We start from the raw sequence: 19688 nt of genomic DNA on the forward strand, positions 1-19688 counted from the left end.
ATTCCCTGGAATTGTGTGTCAAGGCTTTTGTTGACCTAGGAATTTTGAGAAAAGACCATGATTGACTAAAGGCTGGTGATGTTATGGGAAAGGAATAAGTGGAACATTCCCTCAAAAGTACTCAGCGCTTCTTTGAAAAATGATATGAATATTTACACTAAGGTAGGACAGGCTGTTCAGTACTTAGAGGCCTAAAAGCCATATTAGATGCCCTCAAGGAATAAACTACAATAAGCCACAAGTATATGAATTCTTGTAACATTTCATTCACTTAAATATTTATGGAGCACTTGCAATCCCAAAAGAAATGAAAAAGTTAATTATCATTCTACTTATAGACAGCATGAGGTGAATGTTCTTCCAGACTTCTCTAGGCAGGCAAATGATTTTAAGCACTTGATTTTAAGAGATGTTACACAGTTGTAATCTCACTCTTCAGTGGTAAGCAAGCAACACTGCTTAGAAACATTTTTTTCAAACTGAGTTTAAACCCTTAACTAAACCAAAGGAAAATATTTGTAACACAAGAAGAACAACAACTTTTACTGGATCTAATGAGAAAAAATATCAGAAGTCTAAGCATTTGTGTACAGTACCTGAGGATAAGGATTAACAGCAGTGATGTAACTGAGCAGGACAGAGGGAATTTCAGGAGGAAGTGGGTACGGCTGGTTTTGGAAGTGATTGGCCAGTTCTGCCCTCCACCAGATAACATCTGGAAGCCATGTATGGGATAGAAATGCAGAGATCTTCTGGTAAAAAGTGGATGTTTCTTGCAGATCTTCTTTAGTCTGCAAAGAGTCAATGGTTAAAACCCATCACTGATGGCCTCAGTAGCTCCCTGCTCTGTGCCATGTACCTGCAGCAGCTTTCTCCCTTCTTTCTGTCCCACAAAAACAATCCCAACCTCGCACCTTGTGCATCTCCCATGCAGGTGAATTTCAAATTCTCCAAGCCAAAACCCTAACTTAATATCCCTCTCAGCCTCCCAAACTATCAGACCCTGCATCCCTACAACCAGGGCTCTAACCTTGTCCTCTTACCCATAGAAAGTGCACTCTTCACATGATCCTGCTATCACCCTGCCAAGTCTCTCGTCTCACATGCAAAATCAGTCCTGATGCTGACTGAGCTCCTTGAGAGGAGATGCTGTTTGCAACAGTAACTCATCAGCTGACCGTGTGGAAGTGCTCCCCCCATGACTGCTTCCACATAGACTTGACCCAAAGAAAATCGCCCTTGGTAAAGACCACTGGGGAAATTAGCAGCATTGACCTTTCACCAAGGTGCTTGAAACAGTCAGACTGCTAAGATATAGAACTTCATCACAGAAGATGGTCGGACAGTTAACAGTAATGTTCAACTGGTTACAAAATGCTGGTATAAGATAACTGGCTCATGATATCCATCAGCCCACATGAATTACTCTGAAGCAGTTTGAATACCGCAGTTTCATGACCTATACATTAAGGTAAGGAAGGAAGAAGTGGCCAGTGTTAAAGGAGAGCTGGGATGGTTGAGGAAAGTGCAGCACAAACAGCCAAATTTTTGTACCGCAGAAGTCATCTGGATGCCCAAAAGGTTAAAAATCCTGCCTAACAGATGGCAGGGGCCAGTAATTACAATCTCCAAACATTCTTCTACCAAAGGTAATTTTGGGGGGTCAAATGATATCCCATTTGTCTGCAGCCTTGTGGAATGTGTCTCCTGAATAAATATTTTATGGAGGTGCAGTCCCTGTAACTATAACCAGACTTATCATAAACCAAGTGGAAGAAGGAGAAAACACCATAAACAGGACCATAAATCAGCCTAATACAATATAACATCAATTTACTAAAGGTTTCACAGGGATATTTTACATAATTGAATAGCTTTATCAATCTCAGGATTTTTAAGGTTGTTATTGACTATTGCATCATGATGCTAAAATACAGCTTTCCATCGTTTAGCCTCCCCTCTAAGCTCCCTGTTCTTCCATATTAGTAGGACTTTCGGATTACAAAATTGGTGAACTCAATGAGACCTAATTAGAAATTAACAAAATGAACAATTATACAAAGCACTTTCTCTAAAACATCTACTATGGCTCCTGGAAACTAAAGCTCGAACAGTAGAAGCCTCCAAAACCCCCCAAATCCTATGACAGATATCACAAGTTGTTTTGAACCACCATAAAACTGTTAAGTGACCAAAGTGTGCAGAAAAGAGCCACGTTGCCCTGTTCAGTGCTCGTCTGCCTAATTGGGAATGCTGAGTAGATTCTTAGAAAGCACACTCCATACAAATCTAATTCCCCCCGGATATGCCTGTAAATGAAGCTTGTTTATCAGCATGCAAAAATTATGAGAGGTATGTGTATGGGCATTTGTTCTGACAAGAACTCAAGAAAGCAAAGCCACGTAGGTATGTTTATATTTGTCTCATTTCAATCAACTGTCTGGAGGGAGGACAGAAATAAAAAGCCCAAATGAAAACCCAAAAAACTGACAATAATGGGAGAAAACACTGAGCAGCAGCTCAAATTATACAAATAGATGTTGTCATGGTTGAATGAGCCAAAACTCAACTTGCTTGGGGACAGGAGCTCTTTCCTTGAGAAACCATTATTATATTTATATTTATAGACCATTAGACCTTGGGTTGGAGACATAAAATTCGACAGCTAATAGAAGACACATAGCTGACAGTAAAATGGCTAGTAAATAAAATACTGATGGTTTAGAGGACTAGAAAGTAGCTCAGCCCCAGTTACTAGTAACTGGAAATCTCCAACAACCTATAGCTACATGAAGCAAGCAGGTTGTCTTGGTCCAGTTCTCAGTGATGGACTGCACCCCACCACCATTAGAGCTTCAGCACTATAGCAGGCAACAAGCCACAGAAGCAAATAGTCCAAAAGCCAATAAGGCTGATAAACGCACTCAGGATGTTCCAACAGATAAGCATTGGGAAATGTCAGTGGGACAAGCTGGGGAAAGTGAAACCTTGCCCCGTTGATATAGGTATGTCCTTAGACTCTTAGACAAGCAATCCAACACCTGCTGTAAAGATTATGTTCATATTATCATAAAAAAATTAATTGTAGGGGTCCATGGACAACGGCCATTTTGCTCCTATCGTAAGATATAGTAGAGATGCACATAGAAAAATGGGCATTTCCCTCCTGCCATCAAACAGGCACTAACTTGTACCTAATATGTTGCACAATCAGTATGTATCCATCTCTGACACTAAAAATGAACTCTGTACTCTTCACATGAAGACCATTAAAATGCCAGTTTTGTTATCATGCTACTGGTTAATGTTTATACTACTTAGTGTGTCTTTTTATACATCACCTAAAAAAAATAACTAAAATTTTCCTATATTCTTATAGCCAATAGCTGCAACAAGAACTCCTAGAACCCCAGGTATTTTTCCTGATATTCATATTTTGCAGATAAGCCCTGGTAACTGATTCTCATTATGCCAATAGGAGACAACTAGAACAAGAATTGTTAAATGTTGCAACAGCAGAATATTGTTAATCAATTCAACCATTAAATATTGTACATTAACACTATATCAAGAGACTTAAGTCTGAAGAGTAAAATCTATCAAATTTCTCTATAACAACAGCTGGAGCTGCTCAAGGGGAGGAATGGAGAGACAGGACTAGGTGCTGTTGTTTTTCTTGTCCCTGCTGTGGCTGACATTTCTGAAGGACTTTTGTCGTTCCCATCAGCTTTGATCTCTGAAATGGAGAGAGCAGCACCTTTACAAATACCACAAGAATGCAGAAAAAACAAAAGTCATTATTGCAAAGACACATGATAGAGCCGCTAATGAGAGGAAACCTCAGTGATATGTAGTCTTGCTTTAAAGAACGCTGTCCGAATGCCTTGCATGTTCACTGCAGTGCGTATTAGCTGAACTTGACAGCAACGTCAGTGTCTGTAAATGGATCAGTAGAATAGCATCACAGTTTACACGCAGACTGGAAGCTCTGTAAGGCATGTTCTGCCAACCTTCCCAGCTCCAACCAAATGTTAGAGCAGCCTGAGCCTGTAGCTTGAAAAGTTCATTCAATTACATGACATCAGATACCTATTTTAAGCATATTCAGCACTCAATAATTTTGATGTTTTGGCCAGCTCTTCAGCTGAAATTAGTAGATCTCAACAAGGCAAATGGGCAGAAGACAGGTCAGTCTCTGCTCCTCCATTTACTTTGTGCCATAAAAAATATCTTGAATCCAGGTGCCTGAGAGAGAAATCACCATTAAGCCCCTGGCCAGCCTAGCAGGCTGCTGAGTCTCATTAGCCCTGCTGCTTCTGTCCACAGGTGCCCAGACACTGGCAGAAACATTACTTATTGTATTTTTTTTTCCAAGCGTTTTAATCATTACATTTGTTGCTAGCATCAATCATTTACTTGCAGGAGCAGTGGAGCCACAGCTGTCACATTTTAGGCTTTATGATACATCATGGGAAATTTAATCTTTACTGCTCATAGACAGGCAGCTGCAAATCAAGAATTCTTGCTGCAGTCGAACAGGGGAAGTGTGTGTTTTTAAACCATGTTTACACTTCCTCTTCCATTTAAACTTCACATGATGATGTGTCCAGCAGGTGTGAATTAGGATACCTGGGGGCCACCCTAAAACCACCTTCTACTGGATCCAATGGGGTCTTTTCGGCATAGAGGAAATGCCAAGTTATCAAATCTCTCACATCACGTTCCTGTTCATATTACCAGACAGTAAATAGGGATGCAGAGACAGTGCAGTTGTCAAGGTGAGCCAAAGTGTCTCAGGAGTAGAAAATCCACTACGAGCTCACCAAAGCCACAAATGAACCACCTAAGAGCAACTCACCAGCCCTTACAGAGCACAGGGCCAGTGTCTCAGCAAAGGTTATTCAAAAAGAGGATGATTATTCAAGCAAGTGATCCAGAGGAGATCCCAGGTACACAAGGATCACTGTTCCTCAGATATACCTTGGTACATTTTCCAGCAAGTCAGCTATACTACACGTTTGTTTCTACAGGTATCTGAAGCAGGCAGGGATAGCAAGGCCAGAGTAGGTCTCAGGGTAATACCTAACAAGCTGTCTCCAAAAAGGAAAAGAGAACAGATGCATCAGCATGCTCAGAGTATAACCTGCTCAAATTAGTTCTGCTGAAAGACAGAACTAACAAACAAGGGCCCAGAGCTGCTATTTCATAGCTCTGCTGTTTCCAGGACACAAGCTGGAATCATGCCCTACATTACAGTGTGCTGCCTGCATGTGCTAGATGAGGACCTTTCAGCTTGGTGCTTTATAGCACAGCACAAACTCATTAGTCTACCAGCTCTGAGGGAATGGAGTCTCAGGTCCCATCTGTGGGTCTTGACCCTTGTGAACTGAATAGCAAGAAACATCCCCTCTCCTAGGCTGCACTCTTCGCATGGTTAAAATATAAAAGCAAAAACAATGCATGTCAAAGATATGCTTCCAGTCAAATTTCTGCACTGTTCCCACAATGTTCATCTTTCTGTTCCCAAAATCCTGCACCGCTCCCCCATTATAATTTAGAGCAGCATAAGGCCACCCTATCCCAGTTCACTGAACTTTGAGCTTGAATTGGCATATCCAAGCCTGGTCCTTAGTAAATAACAGTAGTACATACCCATGGCAGTTCTGCATAACTAGCAAGTCTAAGTGTTGCTACTCACTTTAATCTTCCAGATCTTGGTGCTGTTCAGGGCTGGAGATTCATCTGCTGGCATTAGGCAAGCATAGAGGGCCAAGCCATTCTCTTGCCAGGCCTGTTGCAGTCCTACCACCTGAAATGGAGCTTTGGTCTCACCTTTCACTTTCACAGGAGGCACCTGTAAATCCATTTGAACAGAATTTCATTTTTTAGACAGCTATATTTAGAGACTGAAAATAACCCTTCATCTCACTCTGTTGCTTTTGAGTAGAGACACACAGTGTACAATAATCCAGGGAGTACTCTAGCTTGATTAGTGGATTAGCTATGGTTCAGCCAGTAGAAACTCAATAAAGACCAAATTAAATAGGAATAACACGTAGGTTTTGATAAATCATAGGATTTATTTTCTCAGTGAGGACTCTCATAACTTGCAAGCTCTGAATTCAGCCAGCCATGTGAAAGCAAGAGGTCATTTTAGGTCCCTAGTCTAGCAAGAAATGAGAACGGAGCCTCTGTCAACGCTGCACTGCATGTTCTTACCACAGTGGTACTGTGTGCTGCCTTTATTAATGATAATGAGATCAATACAATCTCAGTTCAAAATCAATACTAAATGATTATGCCATTCTAAGGAGCTAGTACAGATTTCTTTAATAGCCTTCATCCTCCCCATTAGCGATCACTAATAGCCAAAACTCCATCAATCCCTATCCAATGATTCCACCTTTTAGTTAGATTGAGGTGGTTTCTTTTAGACAGATCTTATTTTTGTGTGCATGAGTGGGAGGCAAGCATTCTATTTTCCAATATATAGATTTGATCCCAAATAAGAAGGATAAGAAGTGACTTCTGCCAACCCCAAGATGAACACTAGGCATTGTTTATCATGAATATTGGTGTAGCTCCAGAGATAGGGTTCCAGGTGCATAGATCACTCATTGGCTCAAGGCTCAAAGTCAGGCTGAAACATGATGCATTTCAGTATACAGAATACATGAGAAACCTCACTACTGTGTAGAGAAGAGAAAGGAAAGATACCTGAAACAGACTGGAAAGGCACTGTAGTGCTGAAAAACAGCCTGAGACTTGGATAGCAGGTGAAAGAGGGGAGAGGGCTATGGGAAAATAAAGACACAGTTAACTAGTGAAGCCATGAGAAAGGAACAGCAGCCATGTGAGGTGAGGATTCCTGAATCAGATCACATGAAAAGAAAAGACAGGCAAGGTTGAATCACAGGACTATGATTCCTTCCCAGGGTTCTGGTGAACACAAACACCATTTAAGCTTTGTTCTCTAGATGATGGATTTACAGCCCTGCTATTTATTGCATATATAACATAAAACTACAGTGAAACAAATGTGTTTAAAAACAGGTTGTCAACACAAGCCTTGAGTGCATTTTCAAACTGTTTCATAGGTCACTCAAAGTAGCACTAAGAAATCTTTGACTGCTGTGATCACTACTTTCACAAGGGAATTTCAGCCCTGCCACTGGGGAATGCTTACATTTGGAGGATCATGTTCTCAGCTGGTATAAATCAGTGCATCTCCAATGAACACAAAGTTATGTTGATTTACACAAGCCAGAAAAACAGTGGAGCTATAGAGATTTAAACTGGATGAGAATTTGGTCTGACATGGCTCAACTTTTCAACTGTATTTGTTTGTTTTTAAAAAGAAATGCAGGCCTTTTTTGTCATTGCTATCCAACAGCTGTGAGGGGACCTGTTTGAAATGATTGCTGTATTTCATTCCAGTTTCTATCAGGCACAAAGTCCATCACGACACTTAGCCCCGCAGCCTCAGTAGTGTGACACGGAGCCCTGGAAGCTCAGATGTCCTTTCAGCCTTGCAGAAAGCTGCTTCAAGTTCAGGCTTTTTAGTGGGAATAACTCAAGAGAAGAAAGCTCACAAAGCAGTTGCCTATGAGCTACTTTCTGAATGGAAGATTCAGACTCTGAGGCTGTTCAAGTGACAATTTTTATTAGCATTGAACTAACATTGAAGAATGTTCGCAATATTTTAATGGAAGTGTGAACATCATTAATAATTAATACTGTTTAAGTGGCGTTTAAGTGATTTAAAAGCCTTGTGCAGGCTGTCTGCACAGGACGAGATTTTTCTTGAGTGTGCAGGTTGGTATGCTGATGTCTACAATGAGGGAAAAGAATAAGGCCAACATGTGAGTGGAGAAAAAAGGAAACAGGCATTGCCTACTTGCCGTCAGGGAGAAGACTAACATAGGATGAATGGGAAGAGTGAGGAAAAGAAGATTTCTTTAGGGGAGAAAGAGATGTGATCCAAAGGACAATTAAGATTAAACAGACCATCACTTGTTTATATCCCTCTTTTGACTATTGAAAAGGATCTACTCTTAATCAGACCAAGTGGTAAGAAATAGGCACCTGTCTACATTCACTTCTTTTGCAGAGAACAAGTATAACACTCAGCCCTCTATTTTCACTCAATTCTGATTACTTCAGGTCTGTCCCACCGATTTCTATTTTCTGTGTCATATTCTTTGTAAACTACTGGCATGTTCCGGCATCCATTGAAATCAGTATGACTTTCATTTACTGATTTCAAGGCAAGTTGGGACATAACTTCTCTTTTGTTTAGCCCACTGTTTTGTATCTGTTGGAAGAAGGAGATTTCTAGAATGATTATATATTCACTGGAGGGCAAAATACGCCTTTAGTAATGCACCACCTCTTGCACACTGCCACTGCATTTACTCACCAGAGAAAGAAGCCATGTCACAAGGGCCTGGTAGATGTTGGCTGCTGTCAGCACCATGTTAGGCACTTGCCCACTGTATTGATCTGCAGCTACCTGGCCACAACTTGACAGCCAAATTGTCATAAGCAGCATCTCATTTCTCATACTGTCTGGTCTAGGCAACATATCAATATCTGGCAAATAAGAGGCTTCCTGTCAAAAAAAAAGAAAAAAGGAGGAAAATGAAAGTCATTTGGATTACTGAACTGTATTCATCATCATGAATGAACTGCATTCATTGCCATCACAGGAGGGGCGATTAATATCTAGCAAGCATTTACCAAAGAGGGATCATGAGGCCATACATTGCTTGTGCCATAAAAGCTGGGTCACTATTTCACTAACACCTTCTGGAGCACTTCAGCTTTTCTTGGAGAGCCATCACCTGGGTCTTCCCTTAGTCTGATACTGCTTGGCAAATGGAAGGTTACATGGTCACAACTGGAAATAGTATGATCAAATTCATTTTGTATTCTGTATTAAGCTTTAGCATTAACTTTCTAATCAGTGAAATGCCTTTGAAACGAGCCTGATAGAAGTGTCAAAACATTCATTATCTTCTGCTTTGTCTAACATACCTCATTTTTAGATGATGATACACTTTTAGGTGAACTCATCTCCTTTTTCTTTACTTTAGTATTGATACTTGGTCTATTAGGGTACAAATCCCTCTCCTTTAAAAGATCTGTTCTTTAAAGAAAAAAACCCAAGCTTGGGTTGTGGAATTACAGTTCATGGAATCTCTTTTGTTCTTCCAAAGATGTGATTGCTGCAGCTGTAATTAGTAGCTGGTTTGCTGTTCTATCTACATTCAGTCTGCTGCCCCTGGCATTTCCTTTGTAAAGTAGGAAGACAGATAGTCCATAAAGTTTTTCACAAAGTTTTTCTAGCATTGCCAAAAGACAGTATTGCATCTCAACAGTTATGACCCTCTAATAAGGACCTCCAGGGCCCCCAAGGCATCCTGAATGCATATATTCTACTGACCTAGACACGCATGCAGTGTGCAAATAGCTGGAGCTGCTTATGGTGTTACTGTTTCCCCACTACTACTTACAGCAGTGGCTGAAGGCTATGCTCCCCACTGCAGAACCAACATGGAATATGACTGCCTTTCCTGTGTGTGCCAATGTAGTCAGCCAACAGACTGAACTAGTAGTTAAAATGAGCAGAATTAATCTGAAATGACCTCTTACTGTAGGAGACCAGAGAGCACCCCTTTCCTTGAGAGGAGCTGTGTGAACGTAGCAGGAACACAGTTGGAGCAGGAGGGTGTCAAGGAGCAGCTGGACAGTTATGTTTTCAGTTACTCCAGGTAGCCCTTAATGAGGATGTCTGCCCTTGCCCTTACACTGAATTAACCTTAATTTGATTTACCTGAATTTACTTTGGAAGCAAAGTAAGCTAAATCCAATTAAAGCCACTTTAATTCTGGATTAAAATCTCCACAAAGGTGTTTAATGACTAATCCACTTTACAAGCTAATGTAGCCTGACTTTCCTGCCTGTCCTGAAAATACACAAGTTTTTAAAAGTTTTCAAAAAAGACATTAATAAAAGAGCCACAAGCAGATCTACTGTGCTGCACAGTGTTTTGATGATGAGACATCTGCCACAGATAGCAGTAGTGTCTGCCAGTACTAAATAAAAACTACAATCAGTAATAAGAGAAAAACATTCATGCCAAAGTTTCTGATGCTGCAGATCCACATTGCTAATATTACTGTAGTCCTACGGAGCTAACAGAACTGATCAGGGCTTTGGCAGTACCACCATAATTCTCAGAGGAAAAGGCCTAAAAAAACTTGGGGACTTTTAGGAAAAGATGGCCTGCTTCTACATCCTATATTGGCAAAACATTACTTCTGTCCTCTCTCACCAAGACGGGAGTAGTGAGATCAGTGACAGGAGATAACTCACAAGCAAAAGATTAAACCAGTATCTACTGCTGCTTAAGCAGGAAAAATTCCAACTGTTCCAAATCTGCTTGGCCCAGCAGCAGAGGAAGATTCAATACGTTTTCTGACCAAGACCAGTTAACAATTTTGCCTCTTCATTTATTAAGGTTCTTCCTCAGAATGAATGAGGTTTTGAACAATGTTAATCCTTCCCTCTGCCAGACCCCTTACTCTAAGGATCCAAGAGTATAAAAACTTAACTAGCTGCAAAAATATTAAAGCTAATGAACAAAAAAATAAAAAAGAGCTAATCCTATTTAATTCTGGGCAAGAGTACCTGAAGTCAGCTACATTCAGTGCCTTCTTAGTATGCCTTCACCCAGAGTTGTCCAATTTACCCTAGGCTAACTATGAAGAGAGTCCAATTTGCCTGCATTTTACACCAGCTTTTATTTGGGACAACACTAAATTATAAAAAGACAAAAATGACTTAAATCCTGTGTTATTTTTGGTTGCTTGAATTGTGTTATCAATCACAGACAGGCTTGCAGTTGATGGCAGTCAAGTGCCAACAGTTACCATAGAGCAAATAAGATAAAATTTCCTATTTTCAAAGTGCTTGCCATTTTATTTTGCAATTACATCTTACAATATTGCAGCTTACCACCCTTCAGCTTGATTTTCCAACCACCCCTCCACCCCCAGCTCTGACCATCTATCACCACCCCAGCATAATTACACTGTAAGTAGAAGCACTAGTCACACTGAGCAGCCAAGGAAGAACACATTTCTATAGTTTGTTTTATGTAAAAATTAAACAGCCCTCCCACTCCAAATCCACACCAAGAAGAAATGAGCAAAAAGGAATTGAAAAACAACTTAAGGACACCCATATCTTCTAACCTTCAGCAACAGTGGTGTTAAAATTACATACATGGAGGCACAGACCCAGAAGAAACAACTATTCATAAAAAAATTGCAATTAGAAGGGATATGTACAGACAGCCACTAAAAAAAAGCACCATTTTATCTCAAAATACTTTTCTTAAAGAGCTTTTTATAATCACAGCAAGCTGAAGCTAGGAGGATGTAAGTTTGTCAGCCAAGATTAATGTTATTTTGTCTCTAATAAAATGGGTCTAATTGGTTAAACAATGCTTTTGTTGATGGTTTTTGAGAAGTCTAGCTGGCATCACTCTACAACTCCTTTCAGTGAGTCTCTGAATCAGATTGGACAGACAGCTCTGTTGTCCCAATACTCAGAAACCTTCTCCAAGCTTTGAGGAAGCTGGAAGGACAGAGCAGCAGAGTAATGCAGGAGCCCAAGAGGGGCAGCCGAAAACTTTGTTGCTGGTCACCAGCTAGGTACAAGGCTGACAGCAAGTGAAAGTGGTTGCTATCTAATTGCCATGTGGAGAATGTGCTACACTGCATGCTCAGAAAGTTCATTTCACCAGAAAAAAAGTTAGTATTTCTCAGCAGAAGTAGCTCACTCAGTCTGAGGTGTCTCCCATCAGACAGGAAGGTCTGGAAGAGGCCACCTTTTACAGATAGTGTTTCTCCTCTGCAGCTAAATAAAGTTTCAGCATTTTACATCTAGTACCTTCTTCAGCATTAAACTGATGCTAATGTTAAAGCAAGGTATCACAATCAATTAAAAGATAACCCCTGCTGTGCTGCGCAGATTCTCTAGCAGGAATAACTAAACAAAAGCATGCACTACATGCAAAATGAGGAGAAGTTATACTTGCGCATTCTCTCGCTTCTTTATGGTGGGGGAAGGGGTGGGATAGGCAGAATCTTACTCTCATTGGCTGGAGGATTAATCAAAATAATTGTTTTCAGCCATGTCTAAATTTATCCTTCTATGTCATCTGCCCCCTAGCTTGGATAACGCAGATTTAAGAGGCAATCCCTGATGAATGGCAAATTACTGACTGCAGAAATCTTCTGCCAAATGATGCATCTGCTGTACATTTGTAAATGTGAACTGATTTCTAGGTACTTTAGCAGCTCTAGCTAATTCCTGTAATGAAAATCCTATACTCTGTATGCTGAAATAGCTCTAGCATTGCATGTTCATGCTTTACTGTAGACAGAGCTCATGGCAGAAAAAGAAAATGCAACCATGTTGAAGAACAGGTCATGCATGTTTCAAATGCAGATGGAAGGTTGCCAGTGTAGGACAGTAGATAGTTAGGAGACATTTAACAGTTCTGCCCATCTCTCCAGTGCAAAGCAAATAACACTCTTTTATGGCTTCTAAAAATTCTTGCATTAGATGAAGATGTATTGGAAATGTCAAGTGTTTGTTCTTTTTCATTCTTTAGGGAAGGAAAAATGATGACAATACCATCTGTGGGACAATTTGAATTCCACATTAAATTGTGGAATAAACCCTGAAACCATTCAAAGAACTGCTTTATCATTGCAAACTGGGAGCAATGGATAAGAATGAAGAAAGTATCTGCATTTCCTGTATGCAACTGGCAGAACATACTGTAATTAGGAAGGCAACATTTAATAACATAAAGGAGAGTATGATTGATGTTAATGGTCTGAATGGTCTTTCTGTTAATTCATTTTTATACTAGATTCACTCTCTATAGCACAAGTGGTTTTTCTGAGTATTGAACTTGCCAAGGTTACTGATCTGAAAAATATGATGGTAGCAGGATTGTATTGAAATTTTCTGACCTGAACTGAACTTCAGATTGCTAAAATGGAGGAGGTATGATCCTTCAAAACAGGTAATTTTAAACACTGCCAAAATAAGATTGCAGGAATTCAAAGAGCTGCATAACGAAAGCATTACGGTATTTGTTATGATCTCTGTAGTTCTCCAATTAGTTAGGGCATTACACATCATATGAGGTTATGTTAAAAATAATAAAAATTAAGAAAATGTCTTTGTTGAAAGTATCTTCTGTTCTGGATGCTTATGCTTAGTCTCGACCATGAAATATATAATCTCTCCTAATTCAGAAGGAACTACTTCTCCATCTCTGTCAGCATGAAGGTGCTAAAGCTAGCCAGCATCTCTGCTGGAGCATAAAGGCGGCAAGTGTAAAAGAGAAATGTCAGCTCATCACCAGAAATTACTGAGTATGGGAGCACAGTTCAGAAGTGCCACATAGAAAGTAACCGAGCTCTGCCTGGCACAGGAACCAAGCAGAGCAAAATTTACTTTGTGCACCTTTTCATGTTGCTGCCAGTTGAGTGTGGTCAACCCCAAGTACAATTTAAAGAAGCTTTATTGCTCCTACAACACTTGCAGACAGTTAATGATAGCTAGGACCAGTTAAATTTCCAGCTCAGGACACGTGAGCATTACACAAAAGTCCTTTTTCATCCAATCCAATCCATCTTTCTCCACACAAATGAAGACAACATAGGAATGGGATGTCGAGTGAATTACACTGGTTCTATGCCACTTCTGGATTAGCCTACATTAAAGGAATCCTCAACTACTTCACTAAAGTTAATGGAATGAATAGTTTATCTGTGCTATGAAAGAAATGTATAACCCCTCTGGCAGGGGAGTCAGGAATCTGTCCCAAAGAATATGCTAGGGAAGAGACACTGTGTCCACAGCTGCAGACAGAAAGGTATACTCAGCCCAAAATTTAAGATACACTTATTCTGCTATCTGCAGTGAACAAGACAACTCAAAAGCATCAACCATTTGCTTTTAAACCAAGAGAGTCTTGTATCTTAGAGTACGCTTCCTCTCCAAACCTGCTCATTTCTCTGTTGACCAGAACTTTTCTTGATGGTGTTCCTCACGTGAGTATACAGGACTGCCCTTGCTATGCTGTCTCTCCCATGTATGTATATTTATGTGAATATAAGTGTGTCTCACTGTCATCTCCTGCCCTCTCCTGGGTCTACAAACATTATTGCTATTAAATAGTCTTACACAACCAGCTAATGTCCTTTTTCAGATGATATATTTCTAGTCAGTCAGAATACTATGAGTGGAACAAAAATATCTATCAGGAAGCAGTGATGGGCAAGCACAGTTAGAGCTATGGTGACTTCCTTGACAGAATTGCTCTTGAATTACTTCTTTGGAATGTAGAAAAGACGTACAGCTGTAATGCATGTTAACTAACCCAAAACGTTTGAAAATGGCGTTTTCACCCAAATTCTGACAAGAAAAACTGTGTCAGTTGAGGCCATTTGGCACCAAGTCTGAGTGCAACTGAAAAACAATCAAATAACTGCTGCAAATAATTGGTAACAAGTAGCTGTTCTACACACAATTTTCTCTTTATTTGCTGGGGGGGAGCAAATTTTCTGACAAAGGCTCAAATTCTCAGGTAAACAAAGAACTGCTCTGAAAACTGCACTAAAATTTAAATCAAACTGACACTAAATCCTATTTGATTTTCTTTGCTTTCTGAGACATAATCATTAAAAATGAGAAGTGCCTTTTCCATGATTGGTGTTTACACTACAGTAACACTTGGAGAGGCTTAGAGCCGTTCAGAACCTCATTGTGTTGGTGTTATAAGCACATGTAACACAAAGTTCCTGCTCTAATGAGCTTATAGTTTTGGTTAATGAGAAGCAGCTGAAGTAAGTAAAAGAAGTTAAATTACTTGCACATTGCATGTGAGCATAGGACTGAGAATCAGGAACTTGTGTCTTAGTCCTGGCTCTGAAATGGATTATTTTCTGTGAAACTCCATCTCCATGAAACTGTAAAGTAAGGATAGCACTTCCTTATCCTAGTCCCTGTCTAGCTGGATTAATTATCAGAAGCCTGTAAAACACTCTGAAGAGTAACTGTTGAGATTATCAAGAAACTTTCAAAATTCATCTCTGTTCCCTTTCTTTACATTCCTGAAACAGTATCATGTCGTCTATGATGCAAACAGTAGTAACTATATCTTCCATAGCACAGTTCTTCAACCAATTTTGAATTACCTCACAAATAAAATCTGTATCCCGGTTTCCAGGCCCAAGCAGGGAAAGAAATTGTACATGATCACTCTAAAGTGCTGTGACAGAGCAAGGAATTAGTCCAGAGTCATCTAAGCACTAGGCTACTATGTGACACCTGGTCTTAGCTGGTTTTACTCCTGAAATGGCTCTAGTTTGATACTCCAAGAGATTCACCAACTCAGTAACTTAGGTAAACCCTTATTTTTTCTAGTTTTAAATCTGTGTCTTTGAATGTCTTTTCCCCTGGTGCTCTATGGAAATCCCACAGGAAAAAAAAGGGGGGGAGAATGACCAACTATGCTCTCTCTTTCAAGACCTTACACAGGTCCCATTGCTGCAGCATGTAACACACTGTGGCCACTTCCAGGGGCCAAGCCCCTGATTTTGGCAATACTCGAATCCCCAAAGGAAACGCGCGCGCACACACACACACACACACACACACACACACACAGAGGCTGTATCACACGCAAACTCAGAGTGAGCTCAACCACCCTGCACTGTGAGCGTGGTAACAGGTTCTGGTCTGGAATATTTGTAAGGCATACTGCAGCATCCTAACGGTGCGAGCTTGACTGCTGAAAGCACCTCAGCTACTTTATCACAAAGTTTTACCACAGCTCAAGTGGCCTGCTATGCAAACTATCAGCTTCCAGTTCAGAGATGGACTGGGTCCAGCTAGTCAGAGTATGAGCTCTGTAATATTGTGTCCAGCTGCAAAATCCTGTGCAGATAAACTCTGACACCTAGGAATCCTCCAAGGCAGGAAAGATGGCTTATCTATGATTCTGAGAAATACTAGGTGCTTACAATCTCCACAGATGCTTGTGGGAACTCCAGGTGCTTGGCACGTAGCTGGACAGTGCTTTACACTTTTAAAATAAAAATAACTGCTGGATTCTTCCACTTTGTAAACTCCGATAAAGCCTCAAATTCCATCCAACAGTCCTGCCAGTAACGATTGCCTTGCCAGTAATGTTTCCATAATTATTATTTGTGTAATGCGTTTACAAGTTGTGAATGAGCTCATCCCCAATGCGTTAAGATTTACGAGGAACTGCAGTCCAACCTAAGTCATAATGGCAAAAAAGAAGGCACGAGAAAAACTAGGAATACAGTTTAGACTATACAGCTGCTTTAACAGTAGTGTTGTAGCTGTGTCAGATGCATGCTCCTTGCAAGGAGCATGTGGCAAGACACATTTTGCTCCTTGCAAAAATAGAGGGCCAGAATCAGCCTCCTTTCAGTTACAAATAGCATCACTGACCATAGCTGTGAGGTAAGACCAGGAGTGGTGAATACTATCCTGATCCCAAAGCAGAGATGTATGGCAGAAAGTATTTCTCTGTATGAGTAAACACGACTGACACTCATTCATATGCATTGCAAACTTATGGCAGCTATTACTTCTGCCAGCAAACATAAGGCTTGTCAAAGAGCAAGTACCTTTAAAAACACAGGGTACAGAAATGGCTTTCTCTCCTGCCCCCTTGGAATGAGAAATAGAGTTTAGCCAATGGACTTTTTATTTCTTTTTCTTACTATTTACATTTTATATTGTCTTACTTCAAGCTTATCTGAACCATTCTGCTACTGTAAATGGAGGAGTATTTAGGACCTCTACTGGCAGCAAGTTCATGCACATAATTCTGGAAACTATATTCATTTTACTTATATTAACCTTTCCCTTATGCAACAGCAACAAATGTTCCCATCTGTCAAGATCAGGCATAAATATATTCAATGATAGGCCTAAATTCATTTTAATCACCTCCAAGATGTGCCAAGGAATATAAAGGATTAAATATTTCACATTTTCCTGAGGCCATTTCAAATTCCAATCAGTGAAACAGGACTGAAAACAGTCACTCTGGAGAGAACTGACTGTGTTAATTCATTCTGTAGCTGGAAAGTGCAATGGACAAAGGTGGGAGCCCCTGTAAAACCATGAGCAGAGACCCAGGTTTTACTCTGCTTGTGTAAACATTTTACAGTCTTGGGCAAGTCACTTTGTCTTCCTGGAATTTAATTCTCTTTCCAACTTATTTTCTCCTACTGTAAGCCCGTAATGGCAAGGTCATGTTTTAGTATGGACAAAGGCAAGAGGCAAAAAGGAAGTTTAAATGGAAGGTTCTGTATGGCTGCTTTGATAGTTTCACTGTGTTCAGTACAGAATGTGAGTAATCTGGTTCTGAGTTTTTCTTTTCTTCTGTGTTTGTACAATTCTTAGCACAACAAGACCGCAGTCCTTAATGGGGGTTCCTAGAGGTTGCCATAATATAAATATCTGTCATACCGTGACTGATTTCAAATAAGTAGCACTCTAGTTCTCAGCACTGTTCAGTTAAGGATGTAATGAAATTACAAGGAACAGCACACTCAACGAGGTGAGCATATATATAGCAATGTATCTGACGAACCTGTTGAAGAGCCATATTAAGGCAGGATTACTGTATGTCATTTTCTAACCAAGTACCGTGGTTGTGAGTGCAGAATTACTGAGAAGAGTCATCAGAACATAAAGTTCTTGACTTGCTTTAATCTGTGCCCCAAGAGTATCCAAAGCACACACTTCCATAACTCCTGTTACTCTGAGAACATGAAGAGCAAGCAGGCAAACTCCGCCTATGTAAAGCAAGTTATTTACAATGAACACTTAAGGCTTGGACTCTCTGCTTTGCCTGTTATGGACAAATCTTTAGGATGGATCTGTGCTATACTGGGCCATGTTAGAGGCTGTAGCAGCCTTAGCTCCTCTGCCTTGTTGACTGCAGCCAAGGATACCATAAACCAGCTAAGCTCAACTGAAGCCTAAAATACTGTGCCAGCAAACCCCTCTTTCTTCCTACGTTGGTACCAAGTGGGAAGATGATGAAGAGGCCAGAAATACTGGCTCTGTGTCAGCTAACAGTCCCCTGTGGTAGGAAAACATTTTCTGGGGAACTTCTATGCTGTTCTGGATTTTGCGTGCTGGACTGGTGGCACACAAAGGAATCTTGGTCTTCTGTTTTTGCTAAATTTAACTACACCACCTCTAATTGCCTTAGTTTATTTCTAATCCTTTCTTGAGTTGAGGCAGCAGGTTCATTAAGTAGAAGAGATTTTAATCTTGTTTCAGAAACTCATTAAATACTTCACTCTACAAAAAGGGAAGAATTCAGGGGCCATCTGCTGGCAGTTTGGCACATCACTGCTGGCCACAACCCCATAGAATCAGACCAAGAAAAGTGAGGAGGACTTAGAGGAAGCACGGACCAAATTCAGCTCTGGTACCAGAAACAGATTCAGCCTTGAAAACACATTTTGCAAATTTTACAACTAACATTTTTCAACCTACACTAAAATAGTAGCAAGGGCTAAATGCTGGGTTCAGTTACATTCACTCAGGTGCAAACGTAGTGGTTGCTTTGGTTCAGTGTAAATGAAAACAACATTTGGCCACAGGATAATATAAACTTACAAAATCAGCTTTGGAGTAACATAGACACAGAAAAATTCTTCAGTTACTTTTGTCACAAGATCTGAAATAGGAAATCACAACTGAAATAGGAAAATAACTATTTTCCTCTACTTAAGATGTACATAGAACCCCTTCGTTGGAGATAAATTTGGCTTTCTGTGCAGAATTAGTAAAAAATCTATTCCTCTCCTAACTGGGGTATCAGGCCTTGTACAGTCTTTCTTCCGAGATGTGAATTTCACTTTCATTTCTCTCTCTGGTCAACATGAGCCTGCTCTGAAACAAATATATAAAGGTAAGTAGATTTACCCATTAAGTTAACCACCCGCTGAAATCTTACAGTTCCTCTCCTTTGAGTGTCTTCCATACAGGAAAAAAATGGAGATTTTTTTAAAAAAAGTATTGCTTGGGAGTTCACCTAAGTACATTGATATTAGCAACTCTACAATGGAGTTGGTGAGATATCACAGAAGTATGGTCCATCTCATAAACTGTTAGGCTAGGACTTTGGGACCTTAAGCAACCTGTTGTGTGCTCAGGCAAAATGTAAGATAAAGGCAATTTCCAAAGATGTTGCAAGCAATCCTGCATTAAAAAGACCAAGGCACTCAGGCTATAATAATGGAAATCACAGATACCTACTTTAGTAAGACAGGTAAATAATCAAGAGCATATCCCTGACAGCTGTGCAGATATCAAGGCATCTACTATATAAAAGGCCATATGACACTAGTAATAGAAGGAACTAAAAAATATTTCTACAAGTTTTGAAAATCAATCTCTACTTACAGTCTTACTGTGCTAGCTCAGGGTAACTGTCACAGTAACTGAATACATAATGCTTCAGTGCTATTCTGGATGGTAGGCAAGATCCAGGAATTTTGTCAAGAATTTTCCTGTGGTCTCCAATGGAAGTAATATCA

General features: G+C 40.1%; 1 protein-coding gene across 8 annotated transcripts in view; it reads right to left on the reverse strand.

Moving 5' to 3' along the window:
• The window catches only part of DNAAF8 (dynein axonemal assembly factor 8), a 101578-nt gene that overhangs the window by 59575 nt on the left and 22315 nt on the right, over positions 1 to 19688 (reverse strand). For all 8 annotated transcript variants that reach the window (XM_064520514.1, XM_064520511.1, XM_064520509.1 and 5 more), the window contains 3 exons: positions 8420 to 8611; positions 5699 to 5854; positions 597 to 791 (listed from right to left, as the gene is read on the reverse strand). In XM_064520514.1, the coding sequence (XP_064376584.1) occupies positions 597 to 791; positions 5699 to 5854; positions 8420 to 8611 (543 nt within the window). The remainder of the gene's footprint in view (positions 1 to 596; positions 792 to 5698; positions 5855 to 8419; positions 8612 to 19688) is intronic.

The sequence above is a fragment of the Dromaius novaehollandiae genome, chromosome 14 (genome assembly GCF_036370855.1).
Source record: "Dromaius novaehollandiae isolate bDroNov1 chromosome 14, bDroNov1.hap1, whole genome shotgun sequence".
NCBI lineage: Eukaryota > Metazoa > Chordata > Aves > Casuariiformes > Dromaiidae > Dromaius > Dromaius novaehollandiae.